This window comes from Abramis brama (genome assembly GCF_963993115.1).
Source record: "Abramis brama genome assembly, chromosome: 24".
NCBI classification, from domain to species: domain Eukaryota; kingdom Metazoa; phylum Chordata; class Actinopteri; order Cypriniformes; family Leuciscidae; genus Abramis; species Abramis brama.
Window position 1 is genome coordinate 23,836,908 of NC_139986.1, and position 20,691 is coordinate 23,857,598.

General features: G+C 35.4%; 1 protein-coding gene and 1 long non-coding RNA gene across 9 annotated transcripts in view; one reads left to right on the forward strand and one right to left on the reverse strand.

The window, feature by feature from the left end:
- The first annotated feature begins 1,059 nt into the window (after positions 1 to 1,059).
- LOC311075564 lies at positions 1,060 to 4,883 on the forward strand. Its single transcript, XR_014604519.1, has 4 exons — positions 1,060 to 1,569; positions 2,555 to 2,629; positions 2,730 to 2,884; positions 4,546 to 4,883. It is a non-coding gene; the product is annotated as an uncharacterized lncRNA (long non-coding RNA).
- A 2,254-nt stretch (positions 4,884 to 7,137) lies between these two features.
- The window catches only part of LOC311075851 (RALY RNA binding protein like), a gene marked incomplete at its 5' end in the record, with an annotated part of 121,692 nt that continues 108,138 nt past the window's right edge, over positions 7,138 to 20,691 (reverse strand). For 3 of the 8 annotated variants that reach the window (XM_084103494.1, XM_084103493.1, XM_084103495.1), the window contains 6 exons: positions 7,138 to 8,690; positions 8,852 to 8,886; positions 10,073 to 10,242; positions 11,531 to 11,647; positions 16,940 to 17,118; positions 18,240 to 18,287. In XM_084103494.1, the coding sequence (XP_083959620.1) occupies positions 8,854 to 8,886; positions 10,073 to 10,242; positions 11,531 to 11,647; positions 16,940 to 17,118; positions 18,240 to 18,287 (547 nt within the window). In that variant the 3' untranslated portion in view covers positions 7,138 to 8,690; positions 8,852 to 8,853. Of the gene's footprint in view, positions 8,721 to 8,851; positions 8,887 to 10,072; positions 10,243 to 11,530; positions 11,648 to 16,939; positions 17,119 to 18,239; positions 18,288 to 20,691 lie in introns of all 8 variants that reach the window. The other 5 variants (XM_084103490.1, XM_084103491.1, XM_084103492.1 and 2 more) reach the window with 5 other exon arrangements.

Consider the following 20,691-nt stretch of genomic DNA (forward strand, 5'->3'; position numbering starts at 1 on the left):
GCCATGGAAAAAAAAATGCATATCCAGCCCTGAGCTAATATAATATAAATGTTAATGAAGATTTGTGCAGTGAGCTAGGAGATGAGTATTTATAATGCTGCAAAACCACTTTAATTTTAGATATGAAATTGGATATTGGATTCCTTCTTTCCTTTTTTTTTTTTTTGCAGGACGATATAGTAACACAGCTGACTGTAAAATAAATTAGACCAAGACTGAGTAATGAAAAAATGTGACTATTTGGTGAATTCCAATCAGTTTAAGCTGATATGAAATTTGAAACCTGTATAATTGTTTTCTGTCTTATTTGGGAATGGTAATGCTGTTGGAATCCATCCAAATGCAAATGTTTTCCCTCATTCATAATGCATCCATGTATAAAATCATGATAATTGGATTTTGAAAATAATTTTGCAAACAACAAATGTCATGTGACTGTGATTTTGATCATGGTATGCGAGATGTGCTCATTCCATTGCATATACAAATGTTGCTATCCATTTTTTTTAGGCTTGACTGAAAATAAATGCAAATATGGATGTCAAATAAGCATAAGTCAGTATAGCGTATATAAATATTTTCCATTTATATTAATATAATTAATCAATCAAATTAGTTATTTCTAAACAGCTTCTTTCATTTTAGTGGTAATTATCTCATGAATATTGGTGAAATGGGAATCGGGAAGAAGTTAATACAATGAACTGATTCCATGTGAAGTGGCCAGTGGCCCTAATTAACCCAGACATTTGGTTTTGATGTTGATAAATTGAGAGTATTTGATTTGCCATCTGCTACAGCTGCACTCAGGTGCATCCAAAACAACGACAGGTGCTGCGATTCCTCCCGAACCAACCTCACATACACACAATGACAGTGCCAGCTTCTCTCTTCTCTCTCTCTTTTTTTTTTTTTTGCATTTAAAAATATTCTATAGGCTTAAAGGTGAAGATTTTTTTGTGTGTTAAAATTAGTGCTGTCAAATCGATTCATCGCATAACATAAAAGCTTGTGTTTATATGCGTGACATATACTAACTGTATGTGTGTGTGTGTATGTATGTACACTGTTAGCAATTGATGTAATTTTTACAATAAAATTTACAACAACATATTGTATTCATGTTTTTATTGTAAATACAAATGCATGATGGGAAATTTATGGACAGTCCTGTAATTTTGTTGTAACTACACTGTAGAAGCATTATTTTACAGCCACCGCATAGCATTGTGGGATTGCTGCGATTTGAATTTTGAAATTGCGCGGTACCGCGGCGGCCAACGGCACCAGAATCAAACACTTTTGGAAGAAGCAGCTTTTGGAAGGAACACATCTCAGGTATGAAACGTTAACATGCCATCTATTTTTATAAGTCTATGGATATATTAATACCGGTCATATGAGTGGTGATTGTTTCGTTTGGTATATTTCAGTGACATTAGCTTCTGTGACGTTCGCCCCGACTCGACTCGCTCACTCCCGGTAAAACAACACCATGAACTGACCGCGGTGAAGTGGCGTCTTCTTACTCAACCCATACGGAAAAAAGTTACCACATGCAGCTACAAGGTACGAGATATTCACAATTTTTCGCTTGGTATATTTCAGTAACATTAGCTAGAGTAATGTTAGATATAACGTTAGCTCAACTCGCCCCGCTCACTCCCGGGTAACGACGTTATAAACCTGAACTGACTGCGGTGAAGCGGCGTCTTCTTTAAGTTACTCAATCCATAAAGAAAATAGTAACGTTACCACATGCAGATACACGGCACTATTTTCAATGGAAAAACAAACATGGTGAGTAGAATCGAGTAGAGCTGAGCTTGTAACGTAGCTTAACGTTAATGGAAAACCACCACAATGACGATAGCTCAAATAACGTTAGCCCAGACTGTTAATAATAAGCATTAACGTTAGCCCGATCAGTTAGCTCAGGTTATTATTGCATTGATTACACGTGCTACTGGACAGGCTGTCGTAACATTATTAGGGCTTTGCTGTCTTGTAATCGGGGGTCTTGAAGCCGTGGTTTGCACACTAGCATAAACGAAGTTTGTAACGTTAGATTTTACGGCCACTGAATAAACACAAGCACATTTTAGTTGAAATATGGGCTTTAATTAAACGACAATGCTGGTATCTTTAATTATGTGAGTCAGCTATAACTGTGAGATAAGCTGAATATAGCATCTGGTATGCTCATATGTTATAACATTACTTTGTGCTTGGCAAACCAGGTTGGAAGAGCAGTCATGTAACTGTCTGTATCTAAAATAAACTGCGCGTGCGCAACTAAATCCAACCAGCATCGTCATAAAATATATTTTTTTCCGGAGCCTGGGTTCTGTTGAAAAGCTTTCAATGCTCTCTTTGTCTTCAGAAAAGGCAGCAAATTATCAGTAGTATTAAAATTAAGTTAACCATTTTGTTTGTCTCAAATTACATGTGGCTGCCTGGCAGACTATATGGACTAAAATAATAATAGATTTTTAATTTGGCATTTGTGTAATTGGTAATACATTTGGTAATGTTTACGTTTTTTATTCCCTAGCCTAGCCCTCTGCCACAGCTGCTGATATCCAGAGAGAGAGAGACCTATCCAGCACACCTTGCTTAATTGTGCAAGGTAAATTCTTCCCTTATTTTATAGAGTAGTTCACTTTTAAATGAAAATTACCCCATGATTTACTCACCTTTTATTATCATATTGTGTTAATGCATTTCAGGAGAGACACTAATCGCAACAAGTGTTCATAGAAGGAACAGTTGTGATGGGGCCCAAAACAGTCTTTTGAATGGAGTGGCTGAAACCTTCGCTGCTTACTAACTTATGTGTTCAACATGCAGTATCCTAAATACGCCTCAGGGACTTTATACAAAGGTATGTTTAAACTGTTTACACACTAATAAAGAAAATGAGGTAACACTTTACAGTATGGGTACATTAATTATCATGAATTCATGTATAAATTCATGCATGAATTACGCATTCATTCATGCATTAATATCTCATGAATCATCAGGAAATAACACAAGTTCAACGTTTTTCATTCATGACTTCATGAGTGAACAACACCTTAATAAAAAAATTAACTAAGATGAGTACATCATCATGAATTATGATTTATTACGCATGATCGTGATGCTTTTCTTTGTTCACATATGCGACCATTAGCACATTGTTCATCAGTGTTTCTAAGGACCAGTCACCACTTTAGTTGAGGGGCCACACACATGAAGTCATTGATAGATGATGCTTAGTTAATGATGACTACTGTATTTGAATGTCAACAGAATCTGTGTGCTCTGAGCTGTGATTGGTCTATTTTGGGGTCTGTCCAACTACCACAAGCGTTTGCTTCGTCCACCTCCTTTTCAAACCATGCACTTGTATAATTTGTCTGCTATGTTGCCTGTTATGTTGATTGTGAGAAAATTAGAATGCAGGTTTGAAATAAACATCATCATCATCACCTGCAGGCTTTGAAGAAGACATGAACTGTTGACATTCAAATACAGTAGTCATCATTAACTAAGCATTATCTATCAATGACTTCATGTGTGTGGCCCCTCAACTAAAGTGGTGACTGGTCCTTAGAAACACTGATGAACAGTGGTATAACTGTGAACAAAGAAAACATCATGATCATGCGTAATAAATCATAATTCATGATGATTTACCCATCTTAGTTAATGTTTTAATTAAGGTGTTGTTCACTCATGAAGTCATGAATGAAAAACGTTGAACTCGTGTTAGTTCCTGATGATTCATGAGATATGAATGCATAATTCATGCATGAATTTATACATGAATTCATGATAATTCTTACTGTAAAGTGAATCCATCATTCTCATATGTAACGTCCCATGAATTATTACCTTATTACCAGTATTGTTAGGTTCTATGATATATTCTATGCAATGATGTCAATAGATAGGTTTCCATCCAATTAAAACATAACTTTTAAACGCATTCGTAAAAATTTGGCAAAAAAACCCTCTAATTGGAGAGCATTTCAATCAACTCTGTTATGCGAATTATAAATGGTCACGCACCTAGGAGTCGTGAACAGCTGTGGGATCAAAACGTAAGGTTGACAGGGCAACTTGAAACACCTGATATAATTGCAAAAAATGCAAATTTGTCAATCCACATAGAAGTTTTTGTTCACATTAGAATATTTTATGTGAATTTTAACCGTTTCCAGTCAGGATTTCTTTTTCAAATGGTTAAAATGTGCATTAAAAAGTTGGATGGAGACCCAGCTATTGCTGTTAAGTGTCTGTTCTATAGTAGAGTTGGTTTTCCCCTGCAGGACATAATTTGTGTAAACAGAAGAGACTGACGGACAACAATTTAACATTACAACTTTCATTAATTCATTAAATTAAATTGTATGGTTAAAGTTGTTAATGTTAAATAAATACATCAAAGTCATTTTATTTTATGAGCAAGTAGGTTACTTATGTTTTTTATACAGTATTTGTCATTATTTAACAGATATGAAAACTTTAACTTTTTTCCTCTCTCTCGGTTTTCAGAGCTTTTTGTGGAATCCACTCCCAGACGGGCAGTAAAGCCGAGAAGAGACACAGGCTCAACGCACCTGTTTGCACCCTCCTAAGAAAACTGGACTTTGAGTTGATGGGATAGTAACATGAACAACTTCCCCTATGCAGTTCAAGTCTGGCTGGACACCTTTGTTCCATATCATCATGTTCCCCCTGATGATTGGCTGCCTGGATGTCTGGAAGTGAGCTTCTTCATTAAAGGGATACTCCACTTTTTTTGGAAATAGGCTCATTTTACAACTCCCCCAGAGTTAAACAGTTGAGTTTTACCGTTTTCGAATCCATTCAGCCGATCTCCGGGTCTTTAGAAGAATGTCAGTAACCAGACAGTTTTTGGTCCCATTGACTTCCATAGTAGGAAAAAATCTATACTATGGAAGTCAATGGGACCAAAAACTCTGACATTCTTCTAAAGACCCGGAGATCGGCTGAATGGATTCGAAAACGGTAAAACTCAACTGTTTAACTCTGGGGGAGTTGTAAAATGAGCCTATTTCCAAAAAAAGTGGAGTATCTCTTTAAAAGTAAAATTTTGTTTTATGTGTGATAAAGTGGATACTTTTGTAATATGTATTTTTGCACAGTTTGTTAATTAAAAAAAAAGAAAATATACCATTGTTGTGTTTTTAATTGGCCAATACGGAAAATGACAGCTTTTTACTTGTAATATTTATACTTGTAATGTTTTACAGTATATTGATTTGTCCTGTGAAATTACAGGAAATTCCTGGCTACTGAGTTGCCGTAAATATAACATTTTGCTGTAATATTTACAGTATTCTATCCTGTGAAATTACAGGAAATTCCTGGCAAATACCAGTAAATTTACATGATTATTGTAATTAATTACAGTAGGGATGTTGTATTAAGTATTACAATAACAGTCCTGTATACTGTTTACAGTAAATTTACGGCAACTATTAGCCAGGAATTTCCTGTAAAATTACAAGAACTGTCTAACAGTGTATGTATATATAGCTATATTATACACACACACACTACTACTATATATATATATATATATAGCATCAATTCTTTAAAAAAAAGTAGCGATTCATTTTGAAAAAGTAGCGATTCTTTTTTTTAAGTAGCGATTCATTTTGAAAAAGTAGCGATTCTTTTTAGGAAAAGTAGCGATTCATTTTGAAAAAGTAGCGATTCTTTTTAGGAAAAGTAGCGATTCATTTTGAAAAAGTAGCGATTCTTTTTAGGAAAAGTAGCTATTCATTTTGAAAAAGTAGCGATTCTCTTTTTTTAAAGTAGCGATTCATTTAGAAAAAGTAGCGATTCTTTTTAAGAAAAGTAGCGATTCATTTTGAAAAAGTGATTCTTTTTAGGAAAAGTAGCGATTCTCTTTTTTTTCAAGTAGCGATTCATTTTGAAAAAGTAGTGATTTATTTTAGGAAAAGTAACGATTTTTGAAAAAAGTAGTGATTTTTGAAAAAAGTAGCGATTCTTTTTGGAAAAGTAGCGATTCTTTTTTTGGAAAAGTAGCGATTCTTTTTAGGAAAAGTAGTGATTCATTTTGAAAAAGTGGCGATTCATTTTAGGAAAAATAGCGATTCATATTAATATATATATATATATATATATATATATATATATATATTACACATACATAAAAAAGTAGTAGGTCATCCGGGTACTTTTGCCAACTCTTTTATGAGAACTGTGATTTCAGACATACTACTTAGGTCACATATTGCTTTTTGCCTTAAGTATGCAGCACTTTGTTTATATCAGGGTTCACCAATCTCGGTCCTGGAGGGCCGCTGTCCCTGCAGAGTTTAGCTCCAACCAGCTCCAACACACCTGTTTGAAAGTTTCTAGTATGCCTAGTGAGACCTTGATTAGCTGGTTCAGGTGTGTTTAATTGGGGTTGGAGCTAAACTCTGCAGGACAGCGGCCCTCCAGGACCGAGATTGGTGAACCCTGGTTTATATAAGCGAGACGCTTGCTGTTAAGTGTTAAGGCCCGTTAACACCAAGGATGATAGCTACTGTGTAAAGATAACAAGATATAGTTCTAAAAATCGTTCTCGATAATAAAGAATAGCAGAGTTCACACCACAGCTATAACAATAACAGCCCATAGAAACAATATAATTGGAATCACTTTCATGACGATGAACACTGATGAAAACTTTTGACAGCCAATCAGAATCAATCCTGCTGTAACGAGCTTGAGCATTTAAAGCGAGTAATAGTTAGATAATAGTTATTGTTATGGTTATCTTTTTATTTATCGTTGCTGGTGTGAACAGGCCTTTAGCCTACTCAATAGTTTCTACTCATGACACATAGCAACACAGCTAAAAGTATTTCTAATATGTTGGATGTTGGGGGAGGCGCGATGTGCGAAAGGGGCGTTTGAAAAATATCATTTATTTTTTATAATTCCACTAGATGCCACTAGTGTCATAGAAATTATACACTTCACCTTTAATGATACTCAAATGTGGCAATTCAAGGCTGTAAGTGATAATAATTTAATAAATATTCTAGTGTCTGTTATGACTACAAAATCACAGCCAAATTAATTGTCACATGAATAGCCTTAGAATGCCAGTAAATGTTTTTCTTTTATTCTTAAAACCAGTGCATTTTAGGCTGACCTTATAGCTGAAATATTGCATTCACTTCTGCTCCACAACAAATATAGAAAGAAAATAATTTTTCGCAATTTTTATATAGTGATTGTAATGGCAGTCTGTTCCTATACCACAAAGCCTATAGCCAGACAATGAACTGAAAATACATTAATTAACATGCCAATCATAAAAATATCTTTACAAATAGTTTACATTTCTATACAATATGAATTAATTCAATTATATTTCTAGGCCTCTGAGATGTCATCAGTGACCTAGACTGGTATAGAATAGTTTTTCTCCCAAACATGACACCAATTTCAAAATATAGAAAAAAATCATCACCTTTTTCCAGTGGATTGGATCCATTTTCCATCAATCTTTTTCTTTTTTTAAGCTATACACATACAGTTCCACACTCTTATTTAAACAAATAAATTATGTACAGTAGCAGAATGAAAATGTCAGCAGAACAAATATGAATATTTGAAGCTTTTTCTGTAAATCTGCCATACAAAAATAGAGTTCATTATGACACACTCCATACCGAATGACATCATAGAGAACGGAAACAATGTGACTACTACATGTCGCTCTGAATTACACACAGCTATGCATGATAAAAACAAAATACAGTGACAATGTACACACAATATCATCTTTACAGTATCATTACAAATTATGACACATTAAGACATAATTCCTTTTTTCGAGTTAAAGTGGTCTGACAATATTTCAGTCACACTGATGTGTAGAAGTTTGAGTCTGATAAAACTAATGTGGCAGTACGGAGCTAAAACTTTCATTAAACCAAATACTTGACTTTTAGTGGAGTCTGGGAATCAAAAATATATTTTGATCCATGGAGAAGAATTACACAATCAAATATTACACAGAAAACATTTTCAGAAAGCATACATTGGCTAGGAAATAAGTACGAGTGTGTATGAGAGAGAAAATTTGGGAATGCAGTTGCCAAAAAAAAAACAAAAAAAATTTTTTTTTTATAAATAAATAAAATCAAGCAGACACAAAAAAGTTTTGGCTGGTGTTCTAATGCAACATGTTCATTGCCAGACCTCATATTTTAAATTCTAGAATTACTTAAATTCTCTGTTAATACTGAAGGTTTCAAAAATGCCATGTTACATTTTTCGGACATTTAAGGCTCATTTTCCACACACAGACTGTAAAAATCTTTGCTCAAGGAAAATTATCCTTGAAATTTAAAAAAATAAAATAATAATAATAAATCAAACTTTAGTGTTTGCATAACGAACTTAAAAATGAACTTATTTGATTTGCACATATACTGTAAAAGTAAAATATGATTGAATGTGCCAACATTATTAAATGAAAAACAGCAGTTGTGACTAGCAGATGCTAAACTTGTCCAAATATGTGCCCTGCGTCTAATCAGCCAATCCAGAGTCTTCATGGCCTCTTAGAGAAGGGACGTACGTCTTCACAGAGTTTCATGTCTTCTGTTCAATGAAGAGTTGATTTCCTCTCTGGATGCAGAACTCTAAAAACAAGACTGTATTTGCACTGCATTCTGTGATCAATATGATTTATTCAATCACCATGAAAATGGATAAATGCATTGATGAAACAAAGAATATCTACTGTATAAAAGGATTTACACACATCTATGAGATAAAATACAGAGGATATAAATCAACTTGCCTTCAATTGTCAATATCAGACACATGATTCTCCATCTGAAACACAAAAAAGAAATCAGTTCAGGAATACCGATTAGCACAGCAAAATCTGAACTCTCAAATTAGAAATGCACTTTTATAGTCCCAATAAAACTGTGCATCATGACTTCTAGAATATAAATACATACTTATAGACATATATACATAGCATTTATTTGAAATTAAAATCTTTTGTAAAATTTTTTTTTTTACTTTCAATCCATCAAAGAATCCTGAGAAAAAAAATGTTTTCCACAAAAATATTAAGCATCACAACATAAGCATAACACATGATGATGATGATAATAATAATAATAATAATAATAATAATAATAAATGTTTCTTGAGCAGCAAATAAGCATATTAGAATGATTTCTGAAGGACCAAGTGACTGAAGACTGGAGTAAAATTCGGCTTTGCCAACACAGGGATCAATTACATTTTAAAAATATATTAAAATAATGGTGTCCAACTGATTTTGTGTGCAAAATGTCTCAGATGGTCCATGAAATTATATAAACCTAATTCTTTGTTAGATAATATATCCAACTCATTCACATCATCTAACAGCCCATACTTTTTCAGACAGACAAATGAATATCAATAAAAGCTGCATGGTATCAGAAGAGCAGAATGATTCATCTACTGAGAAAGAGCAGCTCCGGCTCTCAAAAGACCTTGAGATTTACTTGCTCAATACTAACATTCATCATAACATTCAAACAATCCTATGACCTCTTCTTTTAAAAGTCTAGCTAATTTCTATGTGTATTGTTTGGGTATCTACTAAACCCAGCAGTGTTGGATTTCACAGTCTGACCTGAAATGTGGGTAACAAGCCATTGGGAATCTTTCCAGCGGGAGTTCGCCTTGAGGTTTCCCTCTCATTTCCACAGTTTAAGAAAATGGAAGAGCTCATTAAAATACAGTCTGCCTGTCTCCTCAGTGGGAAGTACATCCTAAATCTTAAATTGACTTTGCTGCTGGACCACAGTGTCTCCAGAGGTTCTGACTCTGTTTTAATTACGGAGCGTGACAGGTGAGGGGTAAGAGAGCTCGAAGCAGCCCAGCGGAACCCTGTCAGCTTCTGCTCTCCCAACCCCGCGTCTCTCATGTCCGCAACGATGAATAAATCTGCAGAATTAGCTTCAACATGGCTTTTCAGACCCGCGGCTGCCAGCGAGGCCCGCGGGGGCGAACGTACCAGATCAGTGCTGCCTTCTTCATCGTAGTCATCCTCGCCACCATCTGTCATTTCTCCCGCCTCCGCATCCAACGCTCCCTCTCCTCCCTCCTCTCCGGAGTTGTCCGCCGTCTCTGATATCGACTCCTCATGCAAAGAGTCACAGTTCTCCTCATATTTCCTATGAGGCTCTGAAGAAAAGACACGGATATTTGTGACGATTATGATTTATATCACAAATAGCAAACATAATGCGAGCAAAATTTTTTTTTATTTTTCACCCTCATGTCATTCTAAACCCGTTTGACTTTCTTAGTTTGACTTGTATGCAAATATGATGCATTAACCCTGTAAAGCTATATATATATATATCTTTTAAATAGAACAGTTTACTGAACCTTTAGACAACATATTAAAAAAATATTTGATAAATCAGGCTTTTATGGCCTATATAGGATGATATAAGAGAATATGGCACTCACACTCGAGGAAAAAGAAAAAACACCCCAGTTTCTCCCCAGTTATTCAGAGACACAAACATGTGCAATTTGGTGCAATTGTTGATATTTATATGGCCAAAAAGTACGATGAAATTCTGATAGCTTGTAATGTAAATTAGATCTTTATAGCAGTTTAGCAGAAAACTTGCATAAAAGGCATATAAATATCAGTTGTCACTCTATATCGCTCCCAATAATGTGTCTTAAGATGATATTTAAATGCTTAGTTTTATGATCAAAGCTCTGCATTTTAGATGAACTTTTCATCAAACGTAAAATTTGATACATTTTAACTTGATTATCCATACCTCATTTTTAGACAAATCAAGTAAACTTTAGTTGCTTCAGTCCAGTAAGTGATCATCTTGAAATATTACAAACAATTGAAGTTATTTTTTATAAAGACCATTAAAGATTTCACAGTAAAACAACATGTACCACAATCTGAAGAGGGACAAATTATCCTAAAATACCTTTTAAAAAATATATAAAACCATCAGTCAGATGACATGACAGTCAGATGTACAACAGTGTTTTGTTGATCAGTGTTTGGCCATAGGGTTTTATAATGGTAGAAGAAACAGAAGAAAGTCAGTCATACGGGTTTGGAATGACATGAGTTCGAGTAAATGATGAAAGAATAGTAATTTTTGGGTGAACTGTGTCTTTAATCTTAAACCAAGGCCATGGAATAGACCTAAAGTTTGACTCTTGAATCCGAGACTGCCGTTCCCCAGTGGATGAAAACAGCGCTCTCATCTACTGGTGAACATGGTGAAATGGGATTTGCTATAGTAAAACAGTGCAAGATTGGCTTTATAACAGTTATGACAAATTGGCTGCTGTCTCCTCGCCTGTCACAGAGATAGATAGCGTATATGCACTCCCAATATTTCTCCCTTTACAGCCGATGTTTGCAACCCTGTCCTGCAGGACTGGATTTTATTTCTGCTCTCCTACAGCTCTCTGTCTGACTCACCGCACTCAGATCTCTGCTGTTTCTCGATCTTCTCCAGGCGGCCCAGAAGAGAGTCGATCTTCGTCTTGATCTGAGTCAGTTCACGTTTGATAGTCTGGAGTTGATCAGTTTTCACTGCTGGAGAAGAAAATGCAATAAACACATGATTTGAGGAGATAACAGTGCAACCATGTTCATGATTTTATCACTACAGATAATGTCAGAAAACTTGTTCAGGCCTGCTGGTTCTAAACTAAGAGTTTAAAGAATTCCCTGTCTTGCTGTTTTTAATTAATTCTTATCTCATTCAGACACGCTGGTTAATATCGGCCAATACAAGAAAGATCATGTTTCTCCATGCGTTTTCATAGATGCTGCTTTTATCAGTCAATAAAACCTAACAAGAACTGTTTGCAGCCTGAAGCAAATACAAATAAGTGTGATGCTTGTTTCTTCTGTTAGCGGACTCAGTAAGAGTTCATTTGCAATGCAATATTATCATGCTGTTCATTGCATACTGTTTATTGCATATTAGTTTCTTTACTGTCATCCCCTTTTTAGATCTGAACTTACATGGTTGTAATTCATGAATGCTTAAGAACACAGGTCTATTTTTGAAGAAGACACTCAGTAGATTATTGATATCAGCTTGAAAATGTACAGAAGTTTAGGTGTACTGTAAAGCAAATGTACTAAATTTAAGGTTTTTATTGTATTCAAAATATATAATTTTACAAAATAATCTGGACTCTAAAATGTCTAGAAAAAAATGAAATCCATATGTCTATCCAAGTTGTGTTCCAAATTTGAAGTTGGTATCACAAAAAATGGATGGCGTTTTAAAGCACCATTTCCCTGGTAATGCAATGTTCATTTTCAAAAGAGTTTTAGCAGGATGAATTTTGAGCGTTTAAGTTTTCGAATAATACTTAATTTATGATTACTAAAATATGTGATGGGAAAAAAAGGCAAAAAAAAAAAAAAAAAATGGCTGCACCCGCTTTTACATTAAAATGTTTTGCTTATTTGCTTAAAGTGATATTTACTCCATTACATGTATGTGATGTTCTAAAAATGTGTTAATGAGACTGAGAACGAGGTTAAATGGCTATAATTACACAGAACATTCCATGCATAGGGAAACTATACATAAATATACAGTATACATATTGCAAAAGTACAGTATTCATGGAGATGTTTGTCTTCACCTGGCTACAGATCTGGTCTGCTAACACTTAAGTTGTAGTTCAGTCCTAAAGATGAACTAGACAGTTTACAAGCTTGCATTATGACACTGTGCTCATGAGCAAGACATTCACCCCTGGTCACCCTGAAAGACTCTCTATACAATTAAAGGTGAACTAAGTAACTTTTTTACCTTAACTGAACAGCTTCGGAGTCACTGGAATGGTTATATTACTTATTTCGGGTTGAATGGTGGTCGTTTCGCACCCCCCTGGTGCCCGTGAGCGGAAAATCCGCACTTGCAACTTTGAGCTGGCGGGCCGCCGGCCACCGCGTCAGGAAGTATCGCGTAATATCAGGTCTCGCGATGTAACGAATTGCTTTACGGCCAAAAGAAATCTGCTAAAATGCTGTCATTATTGCGCTCCCTCACGCTGTTCGAACCCGAATGAAGAAGACATTTTAAAGAATGTCCCATCTGCTTTGATGTCGTTGATCTACTAGCCTCTGGTGTCTGAGAATCGCCAACGAGTTTTTACAACAGTGTTGTCAAATATCTATTCCGAAGCTGTAGGGGGAGCTCTAGAAAGAAACCTGCGAGCAAAAAGCGAGAATACAGCGAAGAAATCCCGAAATTACTGAGCCCTGCTTTAATATGGGATGAAAAGTCTCTGCTCAATGTCTGCTAGCTTAATTCATGCTGCTAATTTCTGTAAATGCTCTGTGCTTTAAATATTCCACTGCTTTTTTTTTCATCTGGCAGCTGCCAGATTAATCTCCCTCAGATGACTACACCATTGAGCACACATCGAATCTAATAAACATTTAAAATCAGCAGGCCGCTCTGAGCAAACCAGAATGAACTTGGTGGTAACTGAAAGCCCAAATAGGCTAGAAAAAGGGCAGCAAATGGTATCCAATGCAGGATCAGTTTAAAATATGGAAATGGTTCTTGACATCTTTCAGAGCTACTTAGGTGGAATGTTCTGCTTTCAGGTGGTTAGAAATCAGCCCAAAACCTCACCTTCTGTAGATCTGTTTTACATGCTAAGGGCCAGGTTTACTAAACAGGGCGAATTAGAACGAGAGTGCAATTCCATGAAAGCGCCGATGGGAGTGTTAAGTTTTGCGCGTGATCTACTGACATTCAATAACACAGATGCAGCCGGATCATTTCCATAATGATTCCAACAGATTAGTTAAAAAACAACTATTCATTCAGGAACTTAAAGTGAATGTCTTACATTTGAATCATTCAATCAAGTGATTCATTTGAAAATGCCAATTCATTCAGGAACTAAACAAGTGACTTTATTTGCATGAGCCTACATTCAAGCTGTCTGTTCAAATACGTTGATTCATTTACAAACGAAACAACTTTATGAGTGAGTCCTTGAATCTTTCAAGTGATTCGTAAAAAAAAAAACGCTAATTCATTCATGAACGAAAGATCAGAAAAATATATGATTATTTAAAATCACTGATTCATTAATGAACGAAAAAACTAAATATCTTTATGAGTGAGTCACTGAATGATTCGAGGAAAAAAATAAGTATGAGTCTGTATGAATCAATAATGCAAAGGATCTGTTCAAATACGTTGCTTCATTCATGAAAAGTGTCTGGAAATCTTGTTTCTAAAACATAAGTTACTGTTTTAATATACTGAATGACACCAGAAAATGCAGCATGGGTTAAATGGACCTCTATGAAAACCTTTCGAGGCCGTTCTTGACACGGACAGACCGGTTTCTTCATGATAATTGGAGCTCCAGGATACATATAAATGCTTTGTTGAACAATTCATTAGTCTGTATTTTTCAAGCCGTTCCTCTCCTTGAGAAAGCTGAAGCTTGTCGCTTTGCCGTCACCGCCTTCAGCCCTGATAACACAGCGTGACCCAGCACTGCTGTCACACCGCTGCCAGCTTTTCCTCCACCTCACAAAATGGTGTCACCTGCCATCACCCGCCTGAGGCAGAAAGCTCTGCGTGTGTAGGCGTTTAGTTGACGAAGAGTCGTATCTACTGAAATTCAATGAACGCGTCTGCGTGCAACCATTTAAATGGTTTCAAAACTCCACATACAACATGTCCAAAAACTGCCTTTGAGTTGCAAATGTGAATTCCGAAGGAGTTTTAATCCGGGCAACCTATGAAACACAAACTAGAGGAGCATCATTTTGTTTTTGACAGATGAGTTAACTTACTCTTTATCCCTTGTTTTAAGCTGTTTACTTTGGAATAATTTAGAGGATGTGTGGCTTGCAGTATAGGCTACATTAAATGCAGCAAGATTCTAGATTAAAATGTATATAAATGTAAGGGAAAAGGAGACCGGGGCTAGTTGGCACAAGTTCTAAGCCCTCTTAAATTATAATAACTTTTCTGAAATAAGATTCCAGTCATGTTTTTGCCATGGCTACTGGTAAATAAGTGAACACTTAAGAAGAAAAAAGATGATTTCTGAAGGTCATGTGACCCTGAAGACTGGCTTAATGGCTGCTGAAAATTCAGCTTTGCATCACAGGAATAGATTACATTTGATAATGTATTAAAATAGAAAACTTATTTTAAATTGTAATAATATTTCACAATATTACTGTCTTTACTGTATTTTTAAATCAAATAAACTCAGCTTTGATGAGCAGACGAGACTTCAACTATTTTCATGCCCCTGTCTTTACTATATCTTAGATTGTGTAACTGGTCACCAAGTTTTTTTTTATAAATCACCTTTTTGCCATGAGTTCATTTTAAATGGTCCTTATAGAGTGACAAATTAAAAAGTAAAAAGGCTTGTGGTATTAATAGGAGGCCACAAAAGCTTCATGCATAATAGAATTAGCAAATCCTGTTTAAAATATTTAGAGTACAGCAAGTCACAGTTACATTACATTACAGTTAAATTTCCCAAAATTATTTCACAGGCACAAGGGCGTAGATTTGGTTTGAACATTGGGGGGGTTGAAAAATTATTCAGCATATTTTTCATGTGATCATGGTATAAATATTGGGGGGGTTGTAATGCATAGATTTAAATATTGGGGGGGTTATCTCCCCCCTAACCCCCCCACAAACTACGCCCCTGCACAGGCAGATGAAGCAGGTTTTGCTATTCATGTCACACTAGTTTAAGGGTGATGAAAATTGCAGAAGTTGCAACAAATTTCAGATATCCTCTACTATATAGAATTGTGTTTTCTGGTGACAGAATAAAAAAAAATAAAAAAAAATCTTAAAGTCTGCATCACTGATCTTAAAGACTGCATTTTCATCAGCAGTTGTTTTGAGCAAAACAGCCAAAGTAAACTTTTCGAGCCAAATGAAATGCTATTTTGGTGTTGTATAAAGCTAATCTCCAGTTTGTGCTGTGAAGAGAAGGGAGAACTCCAGTGAAATGCAGATTAAGGTAAACAGTGGCACTTTTGTGTGCATGCTATGGATATTTCTGGCTATAAGAAAAGCCCCCAGAGACCACAGCACTACAGCTAAGAGCATTAGTGTCACGCACCACAGCTAATCTCGACTTCTGAGCCCCGCTCCGAGGAGAAGGCGGGATGCTGACAGATGCTGTGAAAGCTGCTACTTGTGGGTTAGAGATAAAATCTGAATTAGTGTTATGAATTCTAATTTACAAACACAAATGCATGATCTTCTGTCTTGCCGTTTGGCTCGTATCCCAGTCAGAATTAAAGCAGCATTTCAGATGGCCGTAAGCCCCAGTCTTAGAATGCTCTTTGGTTACAAAAATCAATACGTTCTTGATTTCTGCTCCCATGAAATAAGAAAAAGTCTGTTTCACTTTGTGTAACCTGTAAGGGAGGGCTACTGACCAAAATGTTCCAGACTATAAACCAGCAATGAAGAATAAAGCTCATGGAATTCACACAGTGTGCCAATGCCAGAGGTCAGTAATTTAATGGTGTAAAGCACATTGTGGATCTGTGGGAGCGATTTCTGCAACATGCAGTGTATTACTGATGTCTTTTTGCAGTAGAAGTATGAAAATGCATGAATGTCATTGCATTAGACAACAAAATACCAAGTCAAGTGGCATTTATGACAATTTTTCAAGATCTCGTCACACCCCTAGTGTTTACTAAATTAAATTATGAATGAATTGCAGTCAAATATTTAATTCTATGGAATTATTTATAATAAATAAATAAAAAATAAGACCATATACTGCATTTTGATAAATTAATACATTTTCTGGACAATTGTGAGATTTTTTAATGGCTTACATTTCATCCCAGAGGAGAAGGACGATGATGAAGATGGAGGTCTTGAGGAAGAAGCAGAGGAGGTTTTAACGGGGAAGGAACTCTTCCCGCGTCGAGTGGATGGAAGTACCACTCGCGAACGCTTCAGCGGGATCACTGCCCTCGGAGGAGGAGCCACCCGTCCGTGATAGTCAAAGAGCCTAACCGGTTAAAAGAACCAAAGAAGATGTGCAGAGTTTACAAAAGACGCCATAACATCATTACCACTCAAAACCAGCCTTTTGATTTGGAATTATATGGCATCTTAAAAGGTTTTTAAGTTCCTGACTCCTGGTTTCCCTGCAATTAGCAGAGCTACTTTTGAAATTCATCATGAAGGCAGGCGAATCTTTCAAAAGAATTTACAGAAAAGAAAGGAGGTACAGGAAAATGTCAAACAAAGGCACATGCCCTTGCTCTGCCATCAATCTCTCCTGGATATTCACAGCTCTCCACCCAGCTGACATTTAGTAAATGTCTCTGCTAATAAAAGATCATAAGAAGGAAACGGGCGAAAAAATAAAAAGGGGCTTCTTAGAAATTAAAGATGAGCTCCATTTACTCAATGCTAATGGATTTCTTTTCAAGGACAAACTGTAGGTGTTTAAGATAAATAAGATTATTGATTTTCTGTGAATGTCATATTTAATTACTTGAATTTCTTTGTAAGCATCTTTTTATAGGTTTGAAGGATCTGAGCGTTTCAAAATGTGTGTAATTAGATTAAGGGTTTCAACAACTGCAAATAAATGCATACATACCTATTGTAGAAATCAGATCTATTAATCAATCAAATTCGTAACCACGTAATTGCACCTAACATTAACATTTTTAATATATTTTTATATTGTAATAAGTTAATCTCCAAATGAATGTAGAAACAACATAAAGACCGTATTATACATTTTAAATATTTGATCTAACCGGTAGGAAATATACAGAAATTGAATAAAGTTACAGTCAAACACTTCACAGTCTTCACTGCATAAATTTTAAATATAGATTAATCCTTATTAAATCAAAAGTTAAGTCAAGAGCAGTGAGTGATTTTCTCTTTGTGTTTTGTTCTGTGATTTACATTAATGACAGACAGCAGCAGGTTTATTAGGCTGCTGTCACTTTAAGATCTGAAGCACATGATGCAGATCTGATACACATCCCATGGATTTACAACTCTTTATGGTCATTTTTAGCTCATTTACTCGACAAGTATCCTTAAATATTTAAAATTGTGTGCAATCAGATTAAGGGTTTCAACAACTGTAAATAAATGCATACATACCTATTGTAGAAATCATCTCTGTAGTAATCATAATCAAATTCATAACCACTGAAAGAGACAAAACAAAGGCACAATGTAAAGTGTGATTCACTATGACAAGGGTTAAAATGACAAAAATGGTTTAGGCCTAAACTGATGGAATTAGCCCCTTGATTTAGACTTGTATTTACAGCTAAACTGACACTGACAGATGTGACGCAAGAATTTTACACTTTGAACACCAATCAATTTATACCCAAGATTTAAATGTGTAGAGACACTAATCAAACTCGTGCAAGTCAAATAATTCCCATCCATCTACGCGATCTTGCTGACAGACATCTTCAGCCATCATAAATCATTCAGAGCTCCCAAACACAGTTACTCTTCAGTAACAGCAGCAATCGAAGTGGCTTAGCTTATTAATTAGAGAGAAATCTCCTGTTAGTTAGAATCAGACAATGAGACAGACATTCTCCAGTTTGTGTGTGACCCCTACTTGGATTTAATCCAGTAAACTTTGTGTGAACCCTTTTAGAGTAGCAGCACTTCCCTTCAGAGGACTTATAATGTCAACTGACAAGGCAAGCAACAGGGATTCTTCTTCAGTCATTTTTATTTCATGTACAGTGCAGTGAAATAGAATATGAAACCGTGGTTTTGAATTATTTTACAACTTAAACTTTCAGCATGAAAATTAGAGGGAATAGTTAAACTTGAATTTCAGAATGTCTGGGTACTGTACTCTGTCTGCCTTCGCTTTAATACCTGGATTTTAAGCACTGGATCAAACATGAATAAAATCTGATAATCAAGTTCTGCATGTTAAAAAGGGCAAAAAACATGGAAAAGCAAAAACATTTGACCTTTTAACCCTTGCATTACATTCGAATTCTGGGTTGTGGGTCAAATTGACCCTAACTGGATTCAATACAACAATAAAAAATAAACATGAGAACAAAATTATTTTAAAAAAGGTATTTAACAAATATTTTAAATATTATAAACAGTATTGTAACTTTTTTTAATAATTACAATTTTTGATTTTGTTTTATTTTTGTGTGCTTTCCTGAAGCTCAAACAGTAGAGCATGCATTCGATTCCCAGCGTAATTAACGTTCTTGAACTGATACGCCTTCAACGCAGTGTACATTCCTTCGGGGGAAAAAAAAAAGTGTCTAATTTGAGATTAAATGTTGATGAAACTGGTCCGCTGGTTAGTCCCGTTATCCAATCACATCCACTGTTGAGATTGATCAATTGCTGAGCAATGGATTTATTTGGTAAATGTGTTTCCATTGTAGTTTATGTGTCTAATCCACCTCAATTGAGCACATCAGTTTTTTTTTTATGCACATTTTTAGAACTTATGTGCATCTTTGCGGTTCCATTCAGCGTTTTTTTTAATACAATAACCCAAAAATGCACATAAAATAGCTGGATGGAAACTAATGATTAATTGTGCACGTAACATCAGGACAAATATTAAGGAAGCGAACAAGGTCAAACTTAATGCAATTGAGCATTTAAATACATGTCATGCATATTATGAATATCCAGTCAACTATAGAAAGTGGAGAAAGAATGATTTTGGGACCATTTCCAAAACACAACCTCATTATATTCCATTATTGGCATCTCCGTTCTTTTGACCATTTCATTCCAAACTAATTAACATTCAAAGCTATTCTTTGTTGGTTTGCTCCTGTCGTAATCTCCTAATTAAGCCTATACCTCTGATTAAATAATGGATGGGTTGCGTTAGTCAATTTGAAATGCAAATCAAGACTTAATGAATTTCAAAAATACAATGAGAACGAGAAATAAAGAATTAAAAACCCTAAATCAGCTAAAGTAAAATGTAACAAAAGAGAACCAAAATAAGCTACAGTCCATGAAAGGACACTCTTATGGCTCATAAGTAATTGAATTGGCAAAAATTCTTAAACTAATTAATGTTTCATTACTATTCTTTGCTATGTGCAAAGAAAAGAAAAGAAAAAACATTTCCATTACATTTATGGCTGCAAACAGAAACATTGTTAATTCAGTAATTGTTTCATGGTCCAGTCACTATTTATTTAGCATTAGTTAGTATTTATTGTTTGCAATAAAATGCTCTGAATCCCCATAAAAGCTTGCCAATAAAGGAGTAAATGCCTAATACCTTTTCAAGCATTGATTTTTCACTCATTTCCTGCTTGGCTAGTTTTCACAGATGTGTCTGGAGCTTTTCGCTTCCTATAGGAGTTCAACAAGCTAACCGAACCTGTGAGACACAACTGCAACTTCAGCAATTGAATGAATGTGCTGATAAGACCGCGGGTTGTTCTGTTATATAAACCTGATAATATGACAAATGTGCTGACGGCTTCATTCAGCCACACCAAGCAGACTTTAATCCGCTCTACCTCAGCTCTCCTAACAAGGGCGCATGCAAGAACGGCGAAGGGATTTCATTTACACTGCAGTA